Genomic DNA, 27,538 nt, shown 5'->3' on the forward strand with positions numbered 1-27,538 from the left:
TTCATTACACTCCAGCCTTGCTTTCCTTCTTTTGAATATTACAACTGTAGAAGTCGTCCAATTAACAGGCATGTTGTCATGGCGGACATTGTAACACGTCACAGTAGGAAAATTAAAGATGTAAATAAAATGAATGATGACTGAATTTGATTTAGCTGCCTCCATTTCAGTTTTTTTAAACACAGTATACAGGCAGCCAACACAAGTACTAGACATAACAACTGACATGATTTTTTTAATGAGAAATACACGAAACTGAAAAAATTGTACAAATTGAAATAAAATAAAAAATTGCATTATTCTTATAATTTCTGGTACTTTTTTTACATAGACTTTCCCATTATTAACCATTATCTGTTAACTTCTGAGCAGGATCCCTCCTTTGATCATCCATAATTACACAACTGAAGTCAAGATATTTTCTCACTGGTCGAGATGGGATTTGGTTCATCGGTTTGGTGGTCCGTTGTGCCTTGAACAGTCGCCCCTCCTGACAGCCGCCACGGGACTGGACACATTTATCTGTCAATCTACAGAGCTGAGCCTAGTCTTCACACGATGAACAAGCACCATCAGTAATATGAATTGGTGCCCTGTCCTGGTTGTGTATCTGAAAAGAGTGGGACAGTTTTATTAGAAAGATGAAATCTGTTGTTCATCAATAACAGAGACGGAAACAATGACAACACATCATTTGGGGGGGTTGGAAGTTTCTGACTCACTTGAAAGTTGTTGTTGCAGCTGTCGGACCAGAGCTGCAGTCTGCTGCTGCTGTTGAGTTTGCTGCATTCCTTGTCGTGGGAACTGAAATACAGAAACACACATCGTTTTTTGAGCAGTTTCAGTTTATTCCATTACCAACTCGTAACGTAATATTACTAACAATCATTTCACAAAATGCCGACCAAGTTTTAAGATTGATTCCCGATAACAAAGACGACCAGTGATTTATGAATAACTTTAGAAGTTCTCTCCAAACTTCTCATGGAGCATTGAAGGAGGCAACACTGCCTGCAATTTGAAGAGTTGGCTGCCAAACAACGTTTCATTTAAAAACAATATATATATCGTATATATTTGTATTTGAATGTAAAGCAGAAATTAACATAACAATAACACATACAACTTTCTGTGAAGGACACTTCTATTAAACACGTTTGTGAACACGAGTCTCCTTACACTGTCATCCCACGAACAACATCCCCGTCACATAGATTGGACCTACCATAGGTTGCTGGGGGGGCAGTGGCTGCATGCCCAGACCCGGGTTCTGCTGCTGGCCTGGTGGCGGCACCGTTGACACCTGCTGCTGCTGCTGCTGTTGTTGTTGTTGTTGTTGTTGCTGTTGAACTTGCTGTTGAGGAGGAACCTGCTGGGGCTGTACCTGCTGTTGTTGCTGCTGCTGCTGTTGTTGTTGTTGTTGTTGTTGTTGCTGCTGTTGTTGTTGAACTTGTTGTGCCTGCTGCTGCTGTTGTGAAAACATAGAAAATAACAGGTTGGTGTTTGAGGGACAGACTTTCTTCGGGAACCTTTTCGTAAAAGCACTAGGTAGATTCAGGGTTACACAATTGAAAAAGTAGTGCACACAAACAGCCTGCTTTTCCCTCGCAGGTTACCTGGGACAATAAATAAACTCAGCCAACACATGGCTAAAGACCCAAATAAACGAATGATCAAGTGACGTACTCTGAGTGCGTGTTGTCTGAGGTACTGCTGCTGTTGCTGCGCTGCCTGTTGCTGCTGCTGTTGCTGCTGCTGCTGTTCTGTCAGCGTCGGATTCGGCCTCAAGCCTGGATGGACGCCCTGGCCTCCCATGTGACTGAGACCGTGCAAGATGGGATTCTGCTGAAGTGGTTGGTTGGCAAACCTTTAGGTTTACAGGGCAGGAGGAAGACATGTAGTTAGCAATGTAGATAACACAAAGTCGAGGATTATAATCTTGTGATGTGTGTAACTCAACACACAGCACCAATTGGACTTCTCGGCCCCACCAAACAGCGAACAAAGCAGCAGCCTTCCTTGCAAGACAATACTGACCTCTGTGAGTTCTGCATATTGTGTGCGTAGCCTGGAGCCTGCTGGTGAACGTAACCACTGGGCCTTTGTTGCATTTGCCTCAGAGGATCCACCACAGCCGGGTTGGCTCCAGGATGGGTGCCCTGGAAGTTTTGGTTCCCGTAGGAGGACGGAACTCCACCACCACCTTGGGACGGGTGCTGCTGCATCCCCATGTGTGATCCGTATGTGGTATAGCCCTGGGATATGTTCTGTACAAACAGAGGCAATGTTGGTCATTCATTGAGAGTGTCGAAGGCAAGATAAGTTATGTGGTGAACCCAAACACGACCAGATAAGTGCACGTGAGGAAGTACAACTTTTAAGGTATTTCTCCATGGATGGCGAACACAGGTGATTGTCTTAAAATGATGTTATGGTAAACAGAATCCTGTTAAAACAGCTTTTTAAAATTCTTCTTTTTTATAAAAGAAGATGTATGATAAAATATGTTTTCTGAATATAGAGGTGTCAGATGCATTGCTTGGCGAAAGAAGAAGAAAAAAAAGAAGAAAATAAATAAATAGACTTACCTGAGATGCCTGCATTGAAGTATATGGTTGGTTGGGTGTACTTTGTCTGATCTGCTGCCCTATCATGCTCTGGTTCTAAAAGCAGAAACAATAAGTAAGCAAATTGAAAACATTACATGTCATCTTCCAGCTATAAAGAGAGGATTATTAGTAGAATTAAATTGCAACTTTTTCCACTTAACATAACTATATTATTCTTCATTAATTCAACTTGTAAACTAAATTACAGCAGCAATAGAACTGAAGATCCACTTCTGCAACTCTGGTCCATCTTACTAGCTACTGCTTTTGTTCAATGCTAGCTGGCCATAAGGGGCAGTGTGACCCGTCATGGCGGACTGACTTACCAGTCTGACCTGTAGGTGCTGCCGCAGTATCTGGCCCTGTGCCATGGTAGACTGGGGTTTATAACCCATTGGATATTGCTTGTCCATTCCCATCACGCCAGGCATGCTTCCCTGCATATTGGGCATCATGCCTGGGTAGCTGGGCCGAGTGGGCATCATTTTGTTCATCTGTGGGTTGCGGATAGGTCTGTAGGGAGGTTCTAAACCTGGACCTCCTGTGGAGAAAATACACTCGGTAAACCACAATCCCAGATTATACTTGGTTGTTTCTGTGGTTAAACCAGTGTGTCATACGGGTACTAATAATGATGAGAGAAGACACAAAGAGCTGACCTGGAGGTAGAGGCTGGTTCTGTGTGTACATGCTCATGGTCTGCTGGCCGTATGGGAGCCTGCCATATGGGTGGTTCTGCATCAGCTCAGGTTGCATACTAGTCCCATATGTCACACCTCCTGTTGTACGGTTCACATATTCCTAGTGAGAAGGGGGGAAATGTACAACTTTTAAAATCTGATTGGAGCAACTTACGTCCAGGAAACCAACATTTAAAGAATGATTTTAGTAAAATAATATTATTTGTAATCTGAAATACAAACTTAACTGACCTCTGTCTTGGCAGACGGAGTTTTCTTCTTCTTGGATTTCTTCTTGTTTGTATCGGTGGGCGCAGCGGGCACACTCTTCTCTGGCTTCACTGCCTCCATCATCTTCTTCTCGGGTTCCTGGGAGACGGGGGTCAGGGGCTCCTCCTCTTCAGGCGGCAGGGGGAGCGGTTCCAGGTAATAGCTGCGAGGTTTGGGCTTCAGGTGGGTGTGGTAGAGCAGAAAACGCTGCTGTTCCTCAAATTTGGTGACCTTGCGGTCTACGCGGACCGTACCAAACCAGCCCCAGGAGAGCGGGGCGGAGTGTTTGAGACCCTCAAAGACATCCCAGGGAGAAATCTTCTGTTTGGTTGAAACTTGAAGGCCCTGATGGCAGATAAGCAAACAGTTAGAGCAGTCGTATATCTCAAGATCAGCATGTGCAGTTCTCTGAAAACCCAAATCCAATATGAGCAAATATTTTTTTGGGCTGTATGTCATATTGTTGTTGTGTTGTTATGGTTTCACTGTAAATTAATCATTTATCTGGAAATTATTTCATATCACCGTAACCCAAATTGTTCTTCATTTGTGTGTCTGATTTTGAAGATATATTATGAGCAATATGGTCAAAAAAACATCATGCAACTAAATATATGCAACTAAACCAAAATTAGACTGGGTGATACAAATCAAACTGTTTAACTGTAACAGTGCAGGTTGATGTCAAGTCACACCAGCGTGTGAGAAACAGCGTACCTCCTTCTCAAATCCAGCGATCTTGTTCCCCTTCGTGTCGATGAGTGAGCCCTGAGGTTCACAGGTTATGACATCCCGGGTTTGCTTGGGCAGCGGCAAAAGCTGGCGAACCTTTTCCAAACTTTCTGACTGCCGATCCCCGAGCTCTTTCTGTGGAAATAAAATGGGTCCACGGAGGAGAAGAGCGATTATAAAAATGTGAATGAAAAGCATTTTGACGCAAGTACATTCTTCAAACGTTTTTTCCAGCATGCAGAAGAATAAGCTAAAAAAGACAGAATAAACTAAATAAAATAAACCCTGTGTATTTAATTAAGTGTGAACACCTTATGCACACTAGATGGAAGTGATAGTGTTTTTTAAATTTGTATTAGGTAAAGAAAATGGCTTTAAAGAACAACAAATACAAGTTGACAATTATTCTAGGGTAATACAACATCTTAGAAGTGTGATCACATCGTACCCTGAGCTTCTTAACCAGGTTCATGTAGGCTCTCTTGTTCTCCTCCATGCTGCCTTGAGAGATGCTGGACATGTCAGCAGCCAGTGTGCCGTTGATCAGCACACTCAACATGTCCAACACTGTTGTGAAAAGCTCACTGTTGGGACAGAAACACACATCAGAGCAGAAGTGGCAGATCAAGAGACTGACAATTGTACTGGGAAGAGAAATAACAATTAGAGGAATACTGTTTGGAATGGAGATTTATTTTCCCTCAACACTTACTTGTTGGACTGCATGTCCACTGTGCCACTGCTGATGATGTCAAGGAGTAGTACCGCCCACTCGGTGGTCTGCTGGGTGCTGCGCTGCACCGTGTCAAACATGCCACCCACCTAGTTACGAGAGGAACACAAACTGTTAGACTCCTCATAACATGTTGAATCAAACCCAATGTTGGATGTAAGATTAAGTTGTTTGAGGTTTTTGTTCACTATTAGGGATGGTTCACTTCATTAATTGAGGCCCATTTCTGGTTCTCTCTGACACAGACGAATTATAGATGGCCTTTATATAGCCAGGTACGCTGCGCTGTCCGGCTGCTTGTGTTGATCAAGAAGTTACGTACGAGATTCAGTCGAAGCTTCAGAGCCTCATGCATCATTTGCTTTGCCTTGCAGTCGTCCTGGTACTGGTCCTCTCTCCAGTTGGTAACGATCTGCTGCACTTGGCTGTAGAGGGAGGTGAGGAGGCCTTCCCTCTGTTCATCCTGCCCCTTTAAGCAGGTCAGCACCAAAGACAAGAACGGCTGCTGGCTCAGCAGGGACATACTGAGAAGGGGAAACAAATACAGAACTGAACTCGAACGGGCACTCGGTAGAGCGCATACCTTCGCCGCAGCCACATTTTGGCATTAGTTGCATGCCAATTGGATAAAAATTGACCGCGCTATGGTAAAAAGAAGATTTTGACCTTTTCATGACCTTGACCTTTGACCCGATCGATCCCAAAATCTAATCAAATGGTCCCCGGATAATAACCAATCATCCCACCAAATGTCATGCGATTCGGTTTAATACTTTTTGAGTTATGCGAATAACACACAAACACATACAAATAAATACACAGCGATCAAAACATAACCTTCCGCATTTTCAATGCGAAGGTAATAAAGAAGAACTCCAGCTCAGATGGCTGGCTAAATTATTTTTTTGCCGCTTCAATAGGCTGTGAGAGTGGCGCACAATGAAAATGCCCATTCTGCCAGACAGACGCTTGCAAAGGATTTTCACCTTGTTGAACTAGCAGATTAAATTTGATTCATTCCAGAATTGAAGAAATATGCTGCTTACCTTTTCTGTTTCTGCCGGTCCCTTTCTTTGCGAGAGGAAGAGCCCAGGTGCTGTCCTTTCTCCAGCTCCTCTCCGGCTGCCTTCAGTACATGGCCCTGGACTGAGGTGGGCAGCTTGGCTATCAGCGGAGCCACCAGCCACACACCTGACCGCTCCGATGAGCTGCAGCGCAAACCAAAAATGTACATATTAGCTCTTGAGCTTTGAAGACGTATGAGCTTTTTGTAAATTCATACTGTGTAAAAATAATCAAAATCCCAATGGAAAAGAAACTGTGGGAGGTAAAAGCCCTGAGAGCAGACAGAAAGAGACGCACCTTAGAATTGGCTTCATCTTGCTGGCTGTGCTGTTGTTGTTGGATGCGGAGCCACCCTGTGGCACTGCTCCATTTCCTGAGGGGTTACTGTTCATCTCAGCCGATTTCTGAAACACTTCTATGGTGGCCTTGGCTATGTTCTCCAAAAGAGAGTAGAGCTCCTATTGGAAAATAAACGTGGATTATTCAGATTAATTTGAGACTACACGTTCATACTTTGATGTATAAAAAGGAAAGAAAGCACTGCAATGGAACACATTACATTGTTTGTGCTCTGTTTGATCATCAGCTGCAGCTCCAGCGACGACTGTCTCATCGTCCATTGGTCCATGTTCTATGGAAGAGGAAAGAAATACTGTTAGACATGAACATTTTCTTTCTTTTTCTTGTCAAAAGCCAGTTATGAATATGCTCAGTTCATTGCACGAGTGGGACATTTCTTCAATCCTGAGCCAGGAGAGGGCAGGAACACCTCACAGCTCGAACAAAGGACGACTTTACAGCAGATAATGGAAGTTATATTTTTGAGAGATTAATCAAGGAAGGTCAAGGCCTACCCACTTGCTGGATGTATGTTTTCATTTTTTTTTTTTAAATAGACACAAAGGTTTTATTCTCTGGCACAAGCAAAGAGACGGAAGAACATTTGAAAGACTGTTAATTTCTTTGTATTCTAGACCTGGAGGATGCGTTTGATGCGCTGCCGCTGAGGGTTGTCGCCATCATCACTGTCCAGCTGGCGATGTGGATAGCAAATAAGCTGCAGTAGCCGCTGGGCCTGAATGTTTACCAGCACCGGGTCCTGGAGGGCACTGCTGTCCTCAGACAGAGACTTCAGGCAGCGCTCTCCAACCCATTCCTGGAAGACAGCACAAGAGTGGCACAGTGGGAAATATGACAGAGGTCAACAACTTCAGTGATCCTTAAACTCAAACTAAAGCTGAGCGGGACAAGAGAAATTTCTCAGGAATAGAACTGCACATGCCAAAGCCTGGGTAGAAAATATGTTTGAAGTCTCTCGCGGTCTCAGAGAGCATGACTGGCCCTCTGAGCTACTGCCAGCTCTCTCTGGCCTTCATATCTATGAATATGCAGAAAACTATCGTATACTCGCTTTTATGCATCTTTTTCTCACTGTAGCACATTACTAGTGCTTTTGTGGGGGAAAATAGAACATTCATTGTTTATGCGTGTTCCCACAAAAGCTTTTAGAAAGAAGAGACAAGAGTGTTGATGGAACTAAAGATGACAAAAAGCATGCATGCTTAGCGCTGTGCAACAAAAAGCTATTTGTTTCAGACGCATCAATAGTTATCTCAGTAGCTTCATTTCCCCACTGACTGTGAATAGCGGGTGCATATCTTTCAACACCTTTCAACTCGTATCCTCACCTGCTGGCAGATCGTCTTCAGAACATACTTTGCATAGACATCCAAGCTTGCCGTTTCTATGGAGACATTGCGCCCCTCAGACATGTCGTCGAGGCCGGCAGGGTGCGACAGTCCTGAGCCTCTTAGCTCAGCATCACCTAAGACAACAGAGAGACGCGCGATCGCAAACATGAGGCAAGTGTGATGAAGAAGAAACATATTTTATTGTTTTTGAAAACACATTTTCTGCGTGACCAGTTTTGACCTTAAATGATATGACCGCACTCCAAGGACTCTTACCCAGCATAAAGACAGCTTTGAGGACAGCAAACACTGCTCCAACAACTATGCTGTTCTGAGAGGCGGCAAGAAGGTGGCGATCACAAGACCACCGGATACCAACCGAGGATTTATCTGCAAAGTCATGACACCAGTGTGAGACGAACAGTCACAACAAGGTCAAATAAAAAATGGTGTCGAAACAATGGGAAACATATCTGTTGACTACCTGACTTCACACCCTCTTGGGGGAAAGGGTTGCGCTGTGGCGTCTTGAAAAGGTGCAACAGAATCCTGCAGGTGAGCCTGGCTCCTGGCTCAGAGTCCTGCTCACTGCAGGCTGAGGGTATGTTTGGACACAAGTGCGTTGGTTAGAGTTGACTTTCTACAAATCCCATAACTGAGGTTCACCTCTTTCTGGATGGGTTACACATAAAAGTGACAGGTCTAAATTTAAATGTTGTCCCAGATAGACCTTCTCATCGGTCAGGATGAAGTGGAATAGAGCTGTTGGTGTAAAAGGGGCAGTGAGAACAAAGCGTTTACCACAAGCAAGAGCTGTTGGCATTTGGCATGTGTGGTTGTGTTATAAAAATCAGCCAAACCCAACCAATAGCACGGCTGAATGGGGCTTTGTCTCCAAGCTGGGAAAGAAAAGAGATTAACAGTGTGGAGAGGGAGTCATGTCTCTGGCAAGTGCACAAAACGCACTGAGGCTTCATGGATCCAGATCAAATACGCGGCTGTAACTCTCCCCTCTGATAGAAGTAAAGCATTACACAGCCTGGTGCTCCTTCCTACGAGCCAAGCTGCAATGTGACGCTGCATCAGACAGAAACCACTAACGGGAGAGTCTTAGCGTACAAAACTATATAACAGGCAGTTTAAAAGGAAGTGTGTATTGGAACCCAATAGGGTACTTGAAAAGATAAAGATATTATTCTAAAAAATATTTATTATGGTTTAAAAAGTGTGAATAATTGAAATAGAGAGCAAGTATTGGGGGGAAAAAAAGGTGTAAAAGCAAAAAGTAATAAATAAATGGTTTAAAATTCCAGCTTACGCCGCTTTAAGTTGAATACAGAACACAACAAACCACACCCAAAATGACCAAAGAAAATGACATTTCAATTGAAAGAGGAAATTGTTGTGACAAGTTCCACTTTTATATCATACATTTCTTTTTCATAAAATTCAGTTTAAAATCAAATCAAATATACACATTCAGAACATGACGAGTGGTGTCGCTGAAGAGGCACATCGCACAAAAAGGACAGGAAGAACAAAGGATGACGTTACAACATTTCTAAAGCGGGACGTATACGATTAAATGATCCTTACCTGCATTGAGGAGGGAAGGAATGGCCACACAGCGAACCAGGTCTTCGAGGAGGAGGCACTGCCGAGCGATGAGAATGGCTACGAAGGTTGCCAGGGAATCATGGAAGGACAAATCGCTAACCTGAAGGACGAGAGCACGTCAATCAACTTTATAAGAAATGTCGCAACTGTAATCAGAGTTACAGGATATTCAAATGGGATTTATGTCGGATTTAAATTGAGGTGAACTGATGGAAAAGGTATTTACGTCAAATGAAACAGAACTGATTGGTGTTGACGAGCAAATAATAGCACAAGTCAAAGCCGTAGTTTATAGAGACCAGATGCAACAATAACTTCTCAGGCGGGACACCCATTGACGCTTCGCCTAAGAGCCTTAAAACCACAACTTACGTCTACGTTACACAGCAAATCGTTGAAGCCACAGTTGCCATTGTTAGATGAGCAGCAGAGAGCCTTGAGGATGCCGAGCCACTCGGCACTCAGGGAGCGGCAATACGCAGTCAGCTCTGCACAAAGGATCCCAATATCGTTCACCCTGAAAGCACATTGTGTGATGGTAAACGGCGAGTAAAAGAACACAGAGTGGAAAACTGGAGCCACCTGAGCCACACAGACATCTTTACACATCATATCATCGAGATCTTTTTTTCAGTAGCCCACCTCTCTGGGTCCCTGTGGTCCACACAGACGTCCATGAGCACATTGCAGACGAAGCTGTAGCGGTTGGCCGGGCTGTCGTTGAGGATCTTGCCCACCATGGAGTGGTTGAAGTTGGGGGCACAGGGGTTGGCAATGGCCTCCATCATGAACACAGGATCCCAGAGCATGTTGGAGTCTGAAGGGTCGATATTGCAGTAGATGGAGTTTTTCACTTTGGAGCAGAACTCACTGAGAGAAGACACAAAGGAGAGGAGTTATGTCAGTACTGAACTATGGCCATTAAATAACATCTGGTGACGGCTGACTCACTGTACACAACAGCGTAAAACTGGTTGTAAATATTCTAAATATGTGTGCATGTGTAGCATTTATACATGCGAGGTTCCTTTTAACTTCGAGACAACATTTTGAAACATTCCACAAACTACATGTGACTTTTTTGTTCACGCAACATTCAATTTAAAACATGCAAAGATCTTTTTCTACCTGAATATCTCTCCAAACTTATTCTTGAGGTGACTGCAGGAGGTGTAGAGGTCATAGAGATAGGCCAAGATGCAGCGCTCAGAAGAGGAACAGTCTGCCGGGTTCACTCCGGATTTCACCACGATGCGCAACCTGAGAACACAGTTACACACATGACTCATCGGCAGCTCCTTTCAGCTTCATGCTTTAAAGGAACAGTCAGACATTTTGGGAAAACGCCTCCGCATGAAGGCTGTCATCCATGTAGAATCACCATTTGTAGCTCTAATTACATTTACTTTAGTTTGAGGCTTTGTAGAAGCTTTCTTTATCTTTAACACTTTGGGCATCTAGCTAATGTTTTAATGCCAAATTACTTTCAAGCGCAACAACAGAATCCTAAAGTGTCAAACAACTGCGAGTGGTACAGCGTCCCCCGTCAGCAATCCCATGACAAAAAGAATCATCATTAAAGAAAGTCAAATGAGTCTCGGAGAGAGTTGTTGAAGGTGGGCCAACAATTCCAATCTGTCTTTCTGGAATGGCACAAGACTGAGAGTTTGTGGAACCCTTTATACAAACATCAACGCGTGTCGGTGACATACCCATCGAAAACTTGCGCAGTCTGCTCGGGATTGAGAATGAGGCAGGAGTGGTACCTCCTCAGCACAGCTACGATACACAGACACAGGCCGGTGGTGTAGATGCCCACCAGGTTGGAGGACTTCAGCAGCAGCTCAGCTTCCACCAGACTCAACTCATTCAGAAGCTACGAGACACAGGCAGGCAATGACGATGAGTAAAGAGAGACCTATCCATGTTGAATGACATCAGGGATGAAGTTGCCCATACCTGGATAGCAAAGTCTATGAGGCCACTAATGTTGAGGGAGTACTCCATGAGGTCAAAGATGAACTGAATGTGCGGGACGAGAGGCAGGAGATAGGACATCCCTAAGGCAAAGCTGTTGATCTGTTCCAGCACATTTCTGGACACCTGCAGATGTCAAGCAAAAACAACAACATTTACATCCCAGTTCCAACACTGGGCTCCAACACAACAACATGCTGCCTTTCAGCAAAGCTCCAACTCACGCAGTCTACATGTCAAGGAGGCAGAAATGTTTAAGCAGTGCAACAAACATCTTATTGGCCACGGCGATGCTGTTGTTTGAGGATGAAAAACAGGACAAGTGTAGATAAAAACAAGCAAAAGAGAATTTTAACCATTCAAATGTTGTCTTATGGTCATTAGACCGGGAACAAATATCTTTAGTTTTCCAATAACTGATTACATTCATTAAGTGTGTGGGATACAAATCTATTTATTTGTTATGTTAAAATGGTTTACTTCACTTCCACAGGCTTAGTTGCCAGTAAATGGTTAAATTAATACATATTTGAAGCTCAATGCGAGATAGCTTTCTTTGCTATAAACACCAAGCACCAATAACCACCTAGACATGTGTATGATGATGGCACTACCTCCATTCAAGATTCAAACAACTAGCAGGCCAACACAGTTATTTCTCTCACTAGGAAAGGAAGAAGAAAGCAATGTACAAACAATAAAGAGAAAAAACGCTGTTTATTGCTCTTTTAAAGGCAATTTTTTATATATTCATATATTCTGTTTAGTCTTCAATTGAACACATGTGGGCATTACATTCTTTGTGCTCGAGATTATTGTATTTACGGTAAAGATAGCTACATGTTTTCCATACAACACATATTGTTGAAATGATATGTAGGTGCACATTGTTAAATGTATTTGATGGACATAGGGGGAGGTTAAAGCACACTATTTAGACATTGTGAGGTTCAGACCTTTTCTGGAAGGACATTTGTGTAACTGAAACTCTTTAAAATTGAAGTGAATACCTCTGTGTTAAAGGAATACATACATCGTTTCGGGAATATACCTGTTCTCTTTCATGCTGCGAGTTTGAGGGAAAAATATACTGCTCTCTGTAAATCTAGATGCTATAACCAGCATGTATGCCTTGCATCAAGACTGAAAGAAGGGGAAACTGCTCGCCGGGTACAGCGACTTAATTGAGCCTCCAAGACTCTCGGATGCAACTGGTGCTGGGCAAGAAATACTCGAGCATTTAACCAAGTTTAAGGCACTGGAAATCAAATTGAACATTATTTTCAATTGCAGTGTTTCTGCACAACCTCCACTACTGGGAGATGTAAATACATTATGTTCTGCAGCATGTTTAGGGGACAGTCACCAGAGAGCTTTACACATTGAAATTATATTCAGACATCTCAAGATACGTCTAAATATATTCAAATGATATTTACATCCAAATGAGTCACCCTTAAGGCAGCTAAAGCTATTTGCATTAATAAACCCTGTGGCAAGTCCCGATATAATTACCTTAACATAATTTAAAAAATACCAAGGTTTTCTGGTCTAACCTGGGAGGTGACTTGGTGCTGGTCAAAGTGGGAGAGGTGCTGGAATTTGGAGAAGATATCTTCTGTAGTGAGAAAGGCCTCTGGCTTACTCCTCTTCCTCTTCTGTCCTTCCTCCCCTTCTGCGTATGTGGGAAAGAGATGGGTATGAAAAGTAAGAGAGGGAGCAGCAACTCTTAACTGGTCACCTGTAGTCTTTCCAGTCTGCTGAACAGGCCAGCCGTGAAATCAAGTTAAGCCAATGGTCTGCTATCTTATTCCCAGCCCTTTGAAGCATCAGCTCAAAAGGCAGTGCCTTAAAGGCACTTTAAAGAAAAAGGAAATGGTATTTTTCATATAAAGAGAAACTCCACTGTGAGCGGCTCACATAAATGTGATAACGGTGAGACAAAACACTCCAATTTATGCAATTACACAGATGAAAAAAGACTACAATCACTTTAATAAGGTCACATGTATCTGTGTATGAGATAAAGTTGCTGTGAACGAACAGACAAGAGCTTTTAGCATAGAAATTGGGTGTAAAGGCGATTGAGTGATACAACCCCCCGAAGGGGTCGATAAAGAAAAAAAGAAGAAGAAGCTTGTTCCCTTAAGAAGGGCAGAGGAAAGGGAACACAAGTCAATGTTTCAAAGACGGAGATTTAGGTCATAAATACAGCTGGAATGGCCACAGAGAGAAAGCCTGCAGGTGAATAATGATTTCCAAGCATGATATAGCTCATGTGTTCCAAACTGCTGTCTGCTAAAACATGATCTCTTACGTGATTATTATGCAGAGAGACGCGGGGGAAATAGAGGTCGGGTGACGCAGATAGAAACTGCCAAACAACATTTTTAGCATTAAACATGAAAAGTAGGTTAAATCAAACTGAAAAGGCAGGTTGCTTCCAGACAAACTGCTTTGGATGCAGCTAAGGAAATGGACAACTTAAAGCAAATGGGAAATACAGGACAAGAGGTTATCAGTCAAAAGCTGATGGAACTGAGGAACAGTTACCTGTCTCTGCTTCACTTTTGCGGTTCAGCACCTTCAAGATGTCTTTGGTAATTTTCTTGATGGTGTGTCGCGCCTCATCTCTCAGTTTGCCCACACCGTAGAGGACCACTAACCGCTGGTTGCACTCGTGGCTGGCGCTCTCCTCCTAAAGGTAGAAACACAGAGGATCCTTATAAAAGGTGATGCACCCGATTACTGAAGCAGCATTGCAAGAAAAACTATGTGGGTCAGACAGATGACAAGAACCAAAATGTCTGTTTCTATAAATATTAGAAGATGGTGAAAAATTGACATCCTAAACAACCCCAAACCACAAAATATTCATTTTACTATAGTAGAAACAGTAGATTCTCCCAGTTGAGAGGCTAGAAGGATGCCATTGTTTTGGATGTTTGCCTTATAAAATAAATGATCAACAAATTATGACAATAGTTCATCTTAATACAGTCACTACTTATTTGTACTCTAATATTTTATCATTTCAAGCTAGATCAAAATTATTTAGTCGGCATTATTATTCTGGGAATGAAGACGACGACTACTTTAGGTGTAAAAGGAGTGACGCTTTACGATAGTACGACGAAATTGATGAATTAACTATCCGTGCTACCACAAAATATTTACAGATTAGATTTTTTAGAAATGATTATCAGTAAAGTGGATAAATAATAAATAGTCAGTTAGACAACAGAACAATATATTGTGTATTGATTGAAGTATTAGTGTATCTGTTCTGTCAGGTGCATTGATAAATGTGTCTGAAACACCGTGTTTCACCTGTTTAGACGAGCTGTGGGGAAACTGATTCATAACAACCAAGATGGCTCATTTTCTGGGCCATGAGTTCTTCTCTTACCTGAGGAATAGGGAAGTGGGTGGCATACTGAATGTGGCGAGGTTGCTCATACAGCTGGGGGAATGCAGGGTCCATGCCCTTGTCCTTACAGCCGGCCTTGCTGTCCTGCTCTGGAGCTGGCTTCTCAGGGGAGGGGCTCCCTTTAGACTCACAGTGCATCGGAGGAGAGAACATCTGCCAGGAAAATTAAATAAGGAATTCCACTTAAAAAAAATGAAAAAACGCCAATTGAATATCTATGTGTGCATTGTGGAAGGAAATACTAAATGTTGTGTGTACCTCATCAAAATTAGCACTGGAGTTGTGATCAATTTCCATAGACTCCGACAGACCAGTGTCCTGTTGAACAAGCGATAATCTTGTGTTACACGTTTATATCAAGCTGTTGCACAAATGACTCATCACGCTCCACAACAGATGCCTCCAACGTGCCTCCATCTTGATACTGCTGCCTGCGTCCTGCTCCTTGCGCTCGGATTCGTCGGAGGGCTCATCACTGGGGGAGCGGGGGCGCGGCAGGTGGGCGTCGGTCGCCAGGTCGCCGCGGGAAATGAGCGTGCACATGTAGATGTTGTGGGAAAAGACGTCGTGGCGGATGAGCTCGCAGAAGAGCAGGACAAGGTTGGAGAACTCCACTCGTTCACTCTCGTTCCCCAGCTCTGCTGCAGAGGAGAAAAGGGGAATTTGAGTAATTCAATAGCAAGCCTCCCTCGCCAAATCATTGATAATAAATATGCGCTGGTAATGAAATAACGGGCAAAGACGGACACATTTGAGAACCACAGAAACAGGAAAACGGATTTACGAAAATCAGAACGGAAAGAGACTCACTCAGCGTGGGAGCCTGAGTGTCGAGGAACTGCAGCAGAACGTCCTGAAAGAGGGGCAGCGTGGCGGCGGAGAGGGAGCCGGACGACACGGAGCCCTTCTCATCCACCACCTCAGACTCACCACACCTCTGCAAACACCAGCGAGAATATTAACTAAACGTATCAAACATGTATAAATTAGGGCTGTCAGCGTTAACGCGTTAATCTATGCGATTAATTTGGCCGCGTTAACGCACTAAAATATTTTAACGCAATTAACGCAACTTTGTTTACTTCCGGTGTCGTTGAAGTTTTTTCACTCCCCTGAGTGTCAAACCGCGGCAGTGCGGTTTGACACTTTCCGTTTTTAAAACAATTATTTCTCCGCGAAAATAAGGAGCAGAAATCAGTTTAAACTCGTGGATGAATCAGTCGGGTTTCCTCCTCCGCTCCTTCCTCCCGTCTCCCCTCTGATACACAGAGGAACCGAGGGGTGACGTGTCGGGTGACGCGGCGCGGAAAGAACTCGTCACACGAAACCTTCACCGTGATTTGTCAATCCGTTTGTCTGTCAACATTTTGCGAAAAAAACAACCAATGGACACTCAGTAAATCACAAGGACCTCCCACCTCGCCTGTCAGACAGAAGCCAGCGAACACGGCGTGAGGACAATGAGCCTCATTGTATAGAGATGAGATTGTTCTGGAATGTTTGATGTATAACACATGGGTCCGATGTGAGGTTTTGGGGCAGGGATGTCTATGTGTACAGATTGTAAAGCACTCCGAGACAAATTTGTAATTTGTGAAATTGGGCTATACAAATAAACTGAATTGAATTGAAACTGAATGGGTATGTGTCACATGAAAACGCCTTTAAAAGGTGAATTTACATTTTTTTGTAAAATGGAGAAAATGCCCCCAGCCTCCAGAGGGTTAACGTGACATATGTGAATGTCAGTCAGTTACCAAGGCCACTGGTTCTGCTGTTCAATGTTAAAGATGACAGGACCAATGGGGTCTCAATATACTTCTTTTTTTTAACTAATCTGGATGTTTCACTGAAGAAACAATTTATCATCCACAATATTAAATACCTCGCTGGCACTTTATAGGTAGGAGCCTCTTTGAAAACACAGCTCTGTGTGCAGTTTTGTCTTTAAAAAGAAGAAAAAAAACTTTGAATCGCGATTAATGAATTTCAAAATGTGCGATTAATTAGTTAATTTTTTTTAATCGATTGACAGCCCTAGTATAAATATATGTGCCCGCAGTGATGGGTGGGAGTGAGTGAGTGAGAGAGAGAGAGAGAGAGAGAGAGAGAGAGCGAGAGTTTCTCATCTAAACACATCTGAGGAGTAATTGTTTTCATTTTTAAATCAAAAGGAACTGTTTGTAATATTTCTATTCATCTAAGAGTATTTCTGTGATGCTTAAAGTGAACGTCATTTATTTATATACCAGTAGTTTTAGACACCTTTCCATTGCAAGCCTTAAATGGCATTGCTTTGGTTGTTAATTCAATTTAAAGGGAACGGTTTAAGCTATTTGTATGTCAGCTGATATGGTTGAAGTCTGAAAATATACTTGATACTATACAATACTAAAGCAACTCAGATCTGTTTTATGTTGTTTGGCACATTAGCTCTTGAAACAGTTTGTCTTCAGATGCCACACAATATGAATGATGTTATTCTAGATGGATTAAAAAAGTATTTATTTCAAGATTAACAGAACTGGAGGTAATGCTTCTACCGACATTATTGATTATATTCATGCACATAGTGGTCTGTTGATTTGTAAAACGTAAGCACTGTGCAGACTAATAAAGTTTTATTGATAGGCTATTATTCAAAACCACTTCAGTCAAATCCAGCTTGTAACCTTTTCACTGGGTATTGTATTCCTCTCAGCAAACTAAGGCCATGTCTTACTGCACTATTGATATTAATATTATTCACTAATATTCCAGGTATTATTTACACTCAATTCCTCTGACTTTCTTTTTTACTACGAAAAATAAAATCCAACAAATGTAATGAAATTGTTTTTCTTGACCAGTATTATATTCCTGTCAGTGTTATGGAAGCTTAAACTGCACCTAGATCATAATGTTGGAATATAGATCATATTAAGTTATTGGAGCTGTGAAAAACCAGTGAGAAGAGACGGCAACATGAGACGGCAACATGTGACGGCAACATGTGACGGCAACACACAACGGGTGGTGTGTCTCTTACCTCTGCTTCTATTTCCGCCTGTCTCTTCTCCAGCAGCTTGGCCACCACCATGGCCCTGTGTCTGCCGGAGCGCTTGCAGCATACGGCCCATTCACAAAGCAAGGTCACCACCGCGTCATCATCTGGGGACATCTGGACCGAAATGTGTGATGACAATAAAACCTTGAGGCCACATTGTATAATCTGACGATGCGTTATCATATAGAACAACTCCCACTTTTCAATCCACTTTGCAGTTCAGTGCTCGTTGCCTGTTCGCATATCATCTTCATCCCAGATCCTTACCTCGTGGCCGTCTTTACTCTGGCCCGACCCGAATATTCGGTTGTACAGGGAATCCAGTGAGTTGTTGAAGTCAGACTTCTCAAAGCTGTGGTTGTCTAAAACCTCCAGGGTGTGGAGAACCCTCCCGATGGTGAACCCTGGCAACACATTACAGAAATCATCTCATAACACGAGCTACAAACAGGTCTGGAGGAACCGCGTTCTCACCTGCTGTGGTCTCCTGACACTTGTCAAACGACCACCTGAACTCCACCGCTTGGCCGCGCTCCTTCACTTGCTCCTCGATTTCTCTCAACTTGGTACGGACCTGTGAGAATAAATCGTCCCGGCGATGAACAAAACGACTCATCTCGGAATGCATTCAGCAGCAATGCAAGCTAGTTTTTCGGAAGAAATAAAACTATACCATAAAATGGCAAAAAGATTCTTAGCACAGGCTGTGAACCTGTTTGTTTCTGCTGTTCGGGTTGGCATGGTAACATGGGGGCCCAATGGGATTGACTCGCTACTAGACCTCAAGTGGCTTAATTTTTCAGACCCGGAAGTTGCCACTTGGTATGCAAGTATATGCTTGTGTAAGAGTACACAGTATTTGTATGTTGCTGGTTTTTATTGTTTTTTATTTGTACTCAATCATTTGCTGTAATGAACATAAACTCGTACCTGCTGTGTGAAGGCAGTGTTGCCACCTGGCATTGGTAAACTGGACGGAGCAAGGGGCAGGAGGTCCAGAGGTGAACCTGTTTTGTTTCTGCTGTCTGTGAGAGAGTAATGCCACACCAGAGCACTGGGACAACACAACACGATGCTCTGATGGGACAACAACGAGACACACATAACAGAAATATAAGAATGAGCAAGTGAAGCATTTTAACACTTGCTGTATATTTGACGTTCCATGCAACCGTCAAAATGAACACGTCATACCTGCAGCATGCAGCTGAGCCCAAACACCAGAGGCCTGTGCTGAGGGCAGATGTAGAAGTCAGTGAAAGCGGTCTGGGGCTGGTTCCCACCCGCCGGCTGCGAGGTTGGGGTGGGTGGCAGGGCGTTACCTTGCTGCGTCAACATGCCATGGGGTGGATGCCCTCCTGTGCCAGGGCCCAGGCTCCCGTCGCTTAGCAACAGGTTGAGGCGGCGTGTGCAAAAGTAGGCCAGTCTCCGTGATAAGTAAGCCGACTGTACAAATTCCCCTGAGTACTGCGGGACAGAGGGGAGATTCACAGCATTACCCACAGCACTCAGTGTCCATTAACGGGCAGGCGACTTTGGAAATAGACACAAAATGAAAGGCTGCGAGCACCCCTCCCCCCCTCCGTGTCTCTGACTGAAAAGGTCAACACCACCAAAGTGCTGCGGACGAAGACACACACAACTGGTTCACGTTGAATCAGTGACAGCTATAGAAGCCCACCATAACGCCCCGTGTGCATGCGAGTGTGACCGCGTACGGCTGTTTGAATGTTAAGCAGGACTGCATGTTTTCCAAAAGCAATCCCTCGATGCAGGGCTCCAGACTGCGACCAAATGGTCGCATTTTGCGCCTAAAATTAGACACAGTGCGAGTAAATTTTTCATCAACTCGCGCATGCGCGACCAGTAAATTAGCAGATTTTTATTTTTTTTAATTAAATATTTTTGTTGCTGACAAACTTGTTCTAGACTTTAGCCCACTATAGTTAGCGGTAATGCCTGAATGACTGGTTTGCTAACCGACATTAACTCCAGAAGAAGAAGAAAGGAGACGAAAACCGAAGAATAAGGCTGGCCTGTGTGTGAGAGCGGGGGGCGGGGCTAATGTGTGAAAAGAGGCGCACCGCAGCGGAGGGCCGCAGAGTGAGAGGTCAGAGGGGATCTTCACCACCGAGCAGCGTCCCCGTCCCCCGAGTTGAATCTCTGGGTCAACTCAGCCGACTCTCACATGTCTGCCCCTATAGACTGATGTTCACGGTAAACGCATTCGATCAGGAGCGCGCGAGGGTTTTGATAAAGTTAGCGGAAGGATTTAAGTGACAACATCCGGTTTTGCAAAGTTAGCGGAAAGAACCACGTGAAACAACATCCGTTTTTCAAAATAAGATATCGACAAATCATACACGAACATATAAAAGTAAACAATGAACTGATTTTGTATCTTTATAGATCGTTTCTGAGATTTAGCTGTAAAAGTCCTAAATGTTTAAAGAAATCGGTAATTTATTTAATGTTTGAGTTGCTTTATATATGTATTTCCTCATAGTCCTCATAGCAATAATGCTACACAATAAATAGAATGCTTCAATCAACACCGTGATCGGTGATCGGTATTATCGGATCGGCAGATACTGATTTCAGTGATCGGTGATCGGCACCAAAAACCTGATCGGTGCAGCTCTAGAAACCAATAAATGTTTTGATTGGCCACATCGAAGTGCAACATGCACATGCTCAAGGTATGTTTTCTATTAAAATATGTTTAAACTCAATACAGTAACTTCTGAAGAGTTCTGTTGTGAATTTTTTGCAGTTCATGAAGGCAAACAGGCATAAGATTGTATATTGTCAAATTATTTATCAGTAATACAGTAAAATGATGGGAAAACTTTGCAAGTCGATTCATAGTGTGCAGGGTTTTTCCTGCATAGAGGAAATGTGGGTGCGCGCCTAAGCCGTTTTCCCGAGCGCCTATGACAAATTCCGAGCGCCTAAGGTAAAAAAAAGTCTGCGTTGAAAAAACAAAAAACAACTGTGTTCATCAGGTTCATGTCAGCGAATATGTTCTCAATAGTATGTTTCAAGGAGGTGTGCTCACCTGTGTGCGCGTATCACGGCAGAGCGGCCAGCTGCTGATCACGCACTCAATAGCGCGACTGCATGAATAGAAGGTGCGCGCTTAGCGCGCAAAAAAAAATTTTGGGACCACCCAAGACCCATTTTGACCCAGGAAAAAGTGCGCCCCTAAATTTTCTGCTTGCGCCCCTAACATTTTAAGTTAGGAGCGACTGTGCTCCTAGTTAAAAAAGTTAGTCTGGAGCCCTGCGATGCCATGGTGAGAATAAATAGACAGAGGGAGCATACCTGTAGTAAAAGCGGCAGGAGAAGTCTGAGGAGCTCATCTTCACCAGGTCGGACCTTCTCAAAACACTCCAGCACCCATGTCAGAAACTCGTGTCTGTCTAACATACCGTCCTGAACACAGGAACAAACACAAGCGCAGATGAAGAACAGGTGGATGCACACGATGAATACGGAGATTAGTGTTCATGAATTCGGGGATTCAAAGATGCGGTTCACTTCAAGGGATCAGGTCGGTAAAGCACACAGGAACTAAATCAGAGAAATCTATTACTAAACTCTTTACTGACTTTCCAAATGTAATAGGATCATTTCATTGATTATTCATGGAGAAAAACAATCATTTAACTCTCGCTGTTCAGAGGTTGTCTGAAAGCAGACAAAAGGTCTCCATTTCTCAATGAATGCCTGGAACACTTTTTTCAGACCAACCGTAGCTAATGCAATTAAAGACGATCGATTGTGGCGCACCACTACCGCGGTTACAGTAACGCATCTTTACACGCTAACTGACCTGAAACATGAACATGGCCAGCTTCTCGTTGTACTCCCACTGCTTCATGGCCGTTTCCACATCAGCAGGAGTGGCTGGTAGTGGTGAGCTGCAGCCGTGACTAGGAAACAGTCTGTAAAACTCGGCCACCTTCTGAAGGTGCTCCCACAGGTACTTCGTTATGATCTGAGTCCATTCTACACGCACACAGAAACACAAATGCATTTTAAAGCCACATGAACGGAAATAAATGCCAGGAAGAACAATGTGAGACTCAAAGACATCAGTTATCATCACACTAGAAGAAAGCAGATCATGTTTCATTTTGAATCGTCTTCAAACTAAAGTACATGCTTCACCAACGACAAACATGACCTGCTTACCTATACAAGGATCAATCACGTGCCTCTTCTTGACTTTAGTCTCCGTGATGGCTGCGTGATACGCACACGTCATCTTGATCATCCACGCTGAACGCATGACAGGGACTAAGTACTTGGCCAAATATCCAAAAACCTCCTCCTTTTTGCTAAAGATTGGAACCTGTGACAAAGACATTTCATGTGTGTCAGTGACGTTGAGCGAAACGATGCAAACATGCCAAAGATATTCATCAAAACACCAAAAATGGCAAGGAAAACAAAGCCAGATAAAAAGATCAAAGTAGATTTATTGCAGTGTTTGATCATCGCGAGGGTAATGCAGAGCACTTTCTTAAAAACACCTGACAGCGTAACATACTGGTAGAGTCAAACATGCTAAATAAAAAACATGTTACTTCCACATTATGTAAATAGAGAATTCAGATGTATGTTGCAATAAAACATTATAGTCCAACATTGTATGTTCCGTTTTGAAAATGAATACACTGGTAAAATCGCTTGCATGTAATGCATAAGTTCAACTGAAGTCATCTGCTGTGTTTTCCTGATGTTTCTTCTTCTGTGCTCAGCTACTTCCTTCAGGAAGTAGCTGAGCAGAAACCTGGCACTAATGTACATCTGAAAAAGTCAGAAACCATTTTTTATTGTAGTTAGAAAACAATGAAATATGTATGAACTAATGCAAGCCTAAATAACAGAGAATACAAAAACTGCAGCTTAATTGTTCAATTTAAAAGGACCGTGAAACATGTATGAATAGAAGGTTCACCTTTAATCTGACCTAATGTATTCAATATTCAAAATCTATTTTCTACCACTTGTAAGAGCACTCAAAGAAAATCATTTAATAATGCATAATTAATCAAACAAATAGACCATACATTTCCAAGTTTAAATATTACGGCAATTTTCACCAACAAACAAAAGGGATTCATTGTATTTTGGGTCAATACTCTCGAACAAGCCTGTAAAAGAGACTGGTTTTAAACAGAAGCATCAATTGGGTTGATTTAACGAGGAAATTAAAAACACTGCATGACTTACCTTTTCTTCATTGATCTTGTTTTGTGGAATTGAATTACCTAGGAAGGTTCCGCACAGTTTGGGGACATTTTTATCATGGGGGCTATTTATTCTCTTCTTGGCTTTCACAGAACTGAAAGTAAATTTCTGAACTACTTCTAATCTATCCAGTCGAACCAGATCACAAAGAGGGAAGCTATATTTGTGAGCTAATTTTGCAAAACGATGGCGATCACACACTTGCACATGCACCGAGATATATATACATTTATATATATAGTATATATATACACACATACAGGACTGTCTCAGAAAATTAGAATATTGTGATAAAGTTCTTTATTTTCTGTAATGCAATTAAAAAAACAAAAATGTCATGCATTCTGGATTCATTACAAATCAACTGAAATATTGCAAGCCTTTTATTCTTTTAATATTGCTGATTATGGTTTACAGCTTAAGAAAACTCTAAAATCCTATCTCATAAAATTTGAATATTTCCTCAGACCAAGTAAAAAAAAAGATTTATAACAGCAAAACAAAATCAAACATTTGAAAATGTGTTTCCAGGTGTTTCGAGTTAATTAGACGATTCAAGTGATTTGTTTAATACCCTACTAGTATACTTTTTCATGATATTCTAATATTTAGAGATAGGATATTTGAGTTTTCTTAAGCTGTAAGCCATAATCAGCAATATTAAAAGAATAAAAGGCTTGCAATATTTCAGTTGATTTGTAATGAATCCAGAATGCATGACATTTGTTTTTTTAATTGCATTACAGAAAATAAAGAACTTTATCACAATATTCTAATTTTCTGAGACAGTCCTGTATATATATACATAATATATACATAATATATATATTTTATATACACACATATATAAATATGTAGATATACATACACACACACACATATACATACATGTATACATATATACACACACACACACACACAAATATATATATATATAACATGAGCAGGAGGGCATTCTATACTTACAGTAGCACTAGTTAGAAATGGCAACATGCTAACATTTGACTGTGACATCAATATGCTCATACGCCAACATGTGAGTGCATTATATTTTGAGGGATACTTAGTCCCGTCATGACACAAAACCAAAAAGACCATTTTGTAGACAAACAAATATGTTTCTTGTTACTATTGGTAATGATATAATTGTAATAAAATTTAAAGCAAATGCTGGAGATATTTTGTATGTTATTGTTTGGAGGGAATTCATCTCCTTTCTTGTGAACATGAGTGAAAATGTTATGTTTTGGTGGCTGTTTAAAAACCCAGTCCAGTTATTTCCAAAAGTAAATAGTTGAAATCAGCAAAATAAAAAGATGAAAATAATTAAATAAAAATACAAAATAAAGGGAAAAACACACACAGGAGACCAATGGGCAGAGAATAACATAGACTAACCAGCCAAGAGAGGGGCAGACTCACGACAGGCTCCTACCTTTTTAGCCAGCTGTGTCAGAGGTTTAGTCCCCGCTAAATCCGTGAACCAGTTATTGATGGAGCTCTGTGACCTTGCTGTGACGAGCCAGAAGTTATCCTTCTGGTTGACCTGCGGCTTACGTTTCCCCGTGTCTGGAAACGTGTTGTAGCGCAGCTTCTCTGCAATGATGCTGCTGAAGTTTGAACTGATCTGTGAAGCGTTGGAGGTAAACAGGTATGACGGCAAAATCCATCAAGCACAATCACAACAACAAAACGAGGCATGCAGGGCTTAACGGCCAGGGCCATTACCTTGGAGGGGTTGAAGTTGACATTTTTGGCACTGCCATGTTCATCCCCAGACACGGCTGGTTGGTTATTGAATCCTTGTTTCACATTCAGAGCAGTCAGCTCATCCTAAAAAAAAAAAACATATCTCAGTGGATATTCTAAAATAATATATATATTCATTCTCACTAGTGTTGGATATACAACATTCAACATTTCAGTTTGTGGTTGTTTGAGCAAAATCTGCATATTATGTGTTTAGTTGGGTTGGGTTTGCTGACACAAGGGGGATTGTCATATTTCTAATTGTGTAACTAAGTCACTAAATGTATTTGAGGAACAGTGACAGAATAACCCACAGGTACAAGCAGTCAGTTTCCCATCCACATCAACAGATTATCCTCTAGGTTAATAATAGATCAGGAGCCCACAGCACTAACGCGTTAGCAGCTAGGCCAAACTCCAATCTCTCCCCGGAACCGAGCACAGCTCATTTCATCTCACGTGAACTCAGCGGTGCAGCTCGCAGGTCACGAAGGTTTATCTGGACGTTGACCCGTCGGGTCAGAACACCGAGCCAACAGAACCACCATCGGTCCCGACGCACTAACCCCCGAAGAGCAAACGCACACTCCTTTTTTCCTCTCTCTCTCTCTCTCATCACAAAGCGAAAGACCGGTTGCAGTGCAGCAGTTGAACCGGGACTAGAATCCACCGGCCGATGAGCTCGCTGAGCAAACTGACGGTCGACGAACCGGTCCCCCCCCCCCACACCCGGTTGTCCCCTCCACAAGTGAGCTGGCGAACGAGCTAACCGACTGACAACTCGGTGCTGTTCATTGTTGTTGCTAGGCCCGAGCCGTCTGGGGGGCTCGCTAGCTGCTGTTAGCTCGAGCAGCTTTCTTGTGCTGAACATTATTATTTTTTTTTTTACTTCCGCCAAACGGAATTATTTCTGGACTTTTCAGATCTCACATTGTTACACATCTGACCTCTTTCTGCTTCGGATCTTGGGGATAGACGTCCGGAGGGCCGAGTCGGGGCCTCTTTAACGGCCGGTGTTCGTAACTTAGGATCCCGAAAGCAGCCATCATCCAGAGGCATCACAGCCAGGGCTTTCCTCCTCCGCTGAGCGAGCTACAACAACGAAACAGACTTCCGGGACGATTTCATCCGTGAACTTCAAAATAAAAGTCGCGTAGAGGACATGATGAACCTGTAGGAAACCTTTATACAACAAAAACATCAATATATAATAATATTAACACCTGCTGTAATGTTAGTATAACTGTGCTAATTTCACATGATGAAGATGTTTTAAAATTCTTCAGAAAAAAGTAACATTTTAATCTACCAGCCAAAGTAGCCTATACATACTGGCCCAAAATCTTGTTTTACAATATATGTGCGTATTAATGTGCACCTTTTATACACATTTCTACATTTGAATTTGTTACATCGTTTTAAAAAAATCAGTCAGTCGACTCAGTTATAGAACATCTGGGTCGATGGGTTTATTTTTTCGACATGCAATAGGGAACAACGAAAGCTCAACGTTTTACTGAGTGTCAGCAGATTTGTGCACACATTTGTAAAAGAAAAAAGCGCAAATGTAATTGAAATCATATGTACTTTTAGATGGGTCCTGCTGTAGGTTCGTGCACCAAGTATAATTCATGTCCCGTTGTTCACGTTGTGCAATGAACAATGTCAGTTTAGTCCTAAATTCAATGGTCTAATTGTGCAAATGCAAAATTATTCTGCTCCGTGTGAGTTCGTCGTTTCACTGCCGTGCTGCCGAAACGCGTTTAACGCTTTGTCTGTGTTGTTGTCGCAGTTAATGAACACGTGCGATGTAATTCTACGCAAACCGCAGCTTGTCCCAATACCCAACTTTAATTATGACAATTGAGTCAAGGAAGTCAAAAGCCGGAAACAAAGACGGCTCGCCTTCAAAGTAAAGGTTGCGCGTTTTTGCTCCAGCGATCAATTTAAGGAGAGCTTCATTGAATAAATAATTCACAACATAATAAATTACAGTTATAGACATATTTCTGATCATGAATACATTTCCAGCGGGAACACTAAATTATCTATATGTAATGATTGATATATAATTATATTATCAATTGGTGGGTGAATGGTTGAATGAAACAGGGTATTGGGTTGAGACTCTGTTCAAGGGATGAGAATTGATAAGATTTTAACGATTCCGATGCCTTATCGATTCCTGCTTATCGATTCCTGCTTATCGATTCGATTCCTTATCGATTCTTATTGGGCAAGGGGTGAAAAAAAAGAGCACAAACGGGTTTATTTACATTAATTTTCTTTTATATAATTTTCTATAATGCTGCACACACCATATACAGTATGTATACATACACATTTACATTTTTTTAAATAACCAAAAACATTTATACATATTCCTCTTGAACTTAAAATAAAACTTACATAACTTAAATAAAATGTATTCTGTTTAATTTAAACATGTTCCTAGAAATTACAGTGCTCCTTCCTTTTTTAAAGGGTATATGAACTGAGCTGCCAAAAATGAAACTAGCAGTGGCAAATACCAAGTGTGCAACCATCAATTGTATGGATCATCAACAATTCTTGTGCAGAAAAATAAGCATGTCTGCTTTCTCCGGGAGGATACCCGATCTCTCAGGACTTATTGTGTCTCCAGCCGTGGAGAACACTCTCTCAGATGGGCTGGAGGATG

General features: G+C 42.3%; 1 protein-coding gene across 1 annotated transcript; it reads right to left on the bottom strand.

Annotated features, from left to right (window-relative positions):
- Positions 1-219: 219 nt before the first annotated feature.
- Positions 220-25,919, bottom strand: med12 (mediator complex subunit 12). Its single transcript, XM_056438966.1, has 43 exons — positions 25,806-25,919; positions 24,838-24,942; positions 24,545-24,736; positions 22,048-22,207; positions 21,686-21,861; positions 21,175-21,285; positions 19,045-19,317; positions 18,781-18,927; positions 18,325-18,424; positions 18,118-18,254; positions 17,833-17,964; positions 15,615-15,741; positions 15,216-15,445; positions 15,063-15,122; positions 14,784-14,957; positions 13,928-14,072; positions 12,931-13,049; positions 11,357-11,500; positions 11,110-11,273; positions 10,526-10,657; positions 10,040-10,267; positions 9,770-9,914; positions 9,377-9,497; positions 8,265-8,375; positions 8,057-8,170; positions 7,778-7,914; positions 7,066-7,245; positions 6,649-6,720; positions 6,387-6,547; positions 6,071-6,232; positions 5,347-5,548; positions 5,004-5,113; positions 4,740-4,875; positions 4,277-4,426; positions 3,542-3,904; positions 3,269-3,410; positions 2,936-3,150; positions 2,589-2,663; positions 2,038-2,267; positions 1,687-1,867; positions 1,226-1,468; positions 723-804; positions 220-610 (listed from the first exon to the last, which is right to left on the bottom strand). Exons 1-43 carry the CDS (start codon positions 25,905-25,907, stop codon positions 573-575), a joined length of 6,528 nt encoding a protein of 2,175 aa, XP_056294941.1. The 5' UTR covers positions 25,908-25,919; the 3' UTR covers positions 220-572.
- Between the last annotated feature and the right edge of the window lie 1,619 nt (positions 25,920-27,538).

This window comes from Pseudoliparis swirei, chromosome 19 (assembly GCF_029220125.1).
Source record: "Pseudoliparis swirei isolate HS2019 ecotype Mariana Trench chromosome 19, NWPU_hadal_v1, whole genome shotgun sequence".
NCBI lineage: Eukaryota > Metazoa > Chordata > Actinopteri > Perciformes > Liparidae > Pseudoliparis > Pseudoliparis swirei.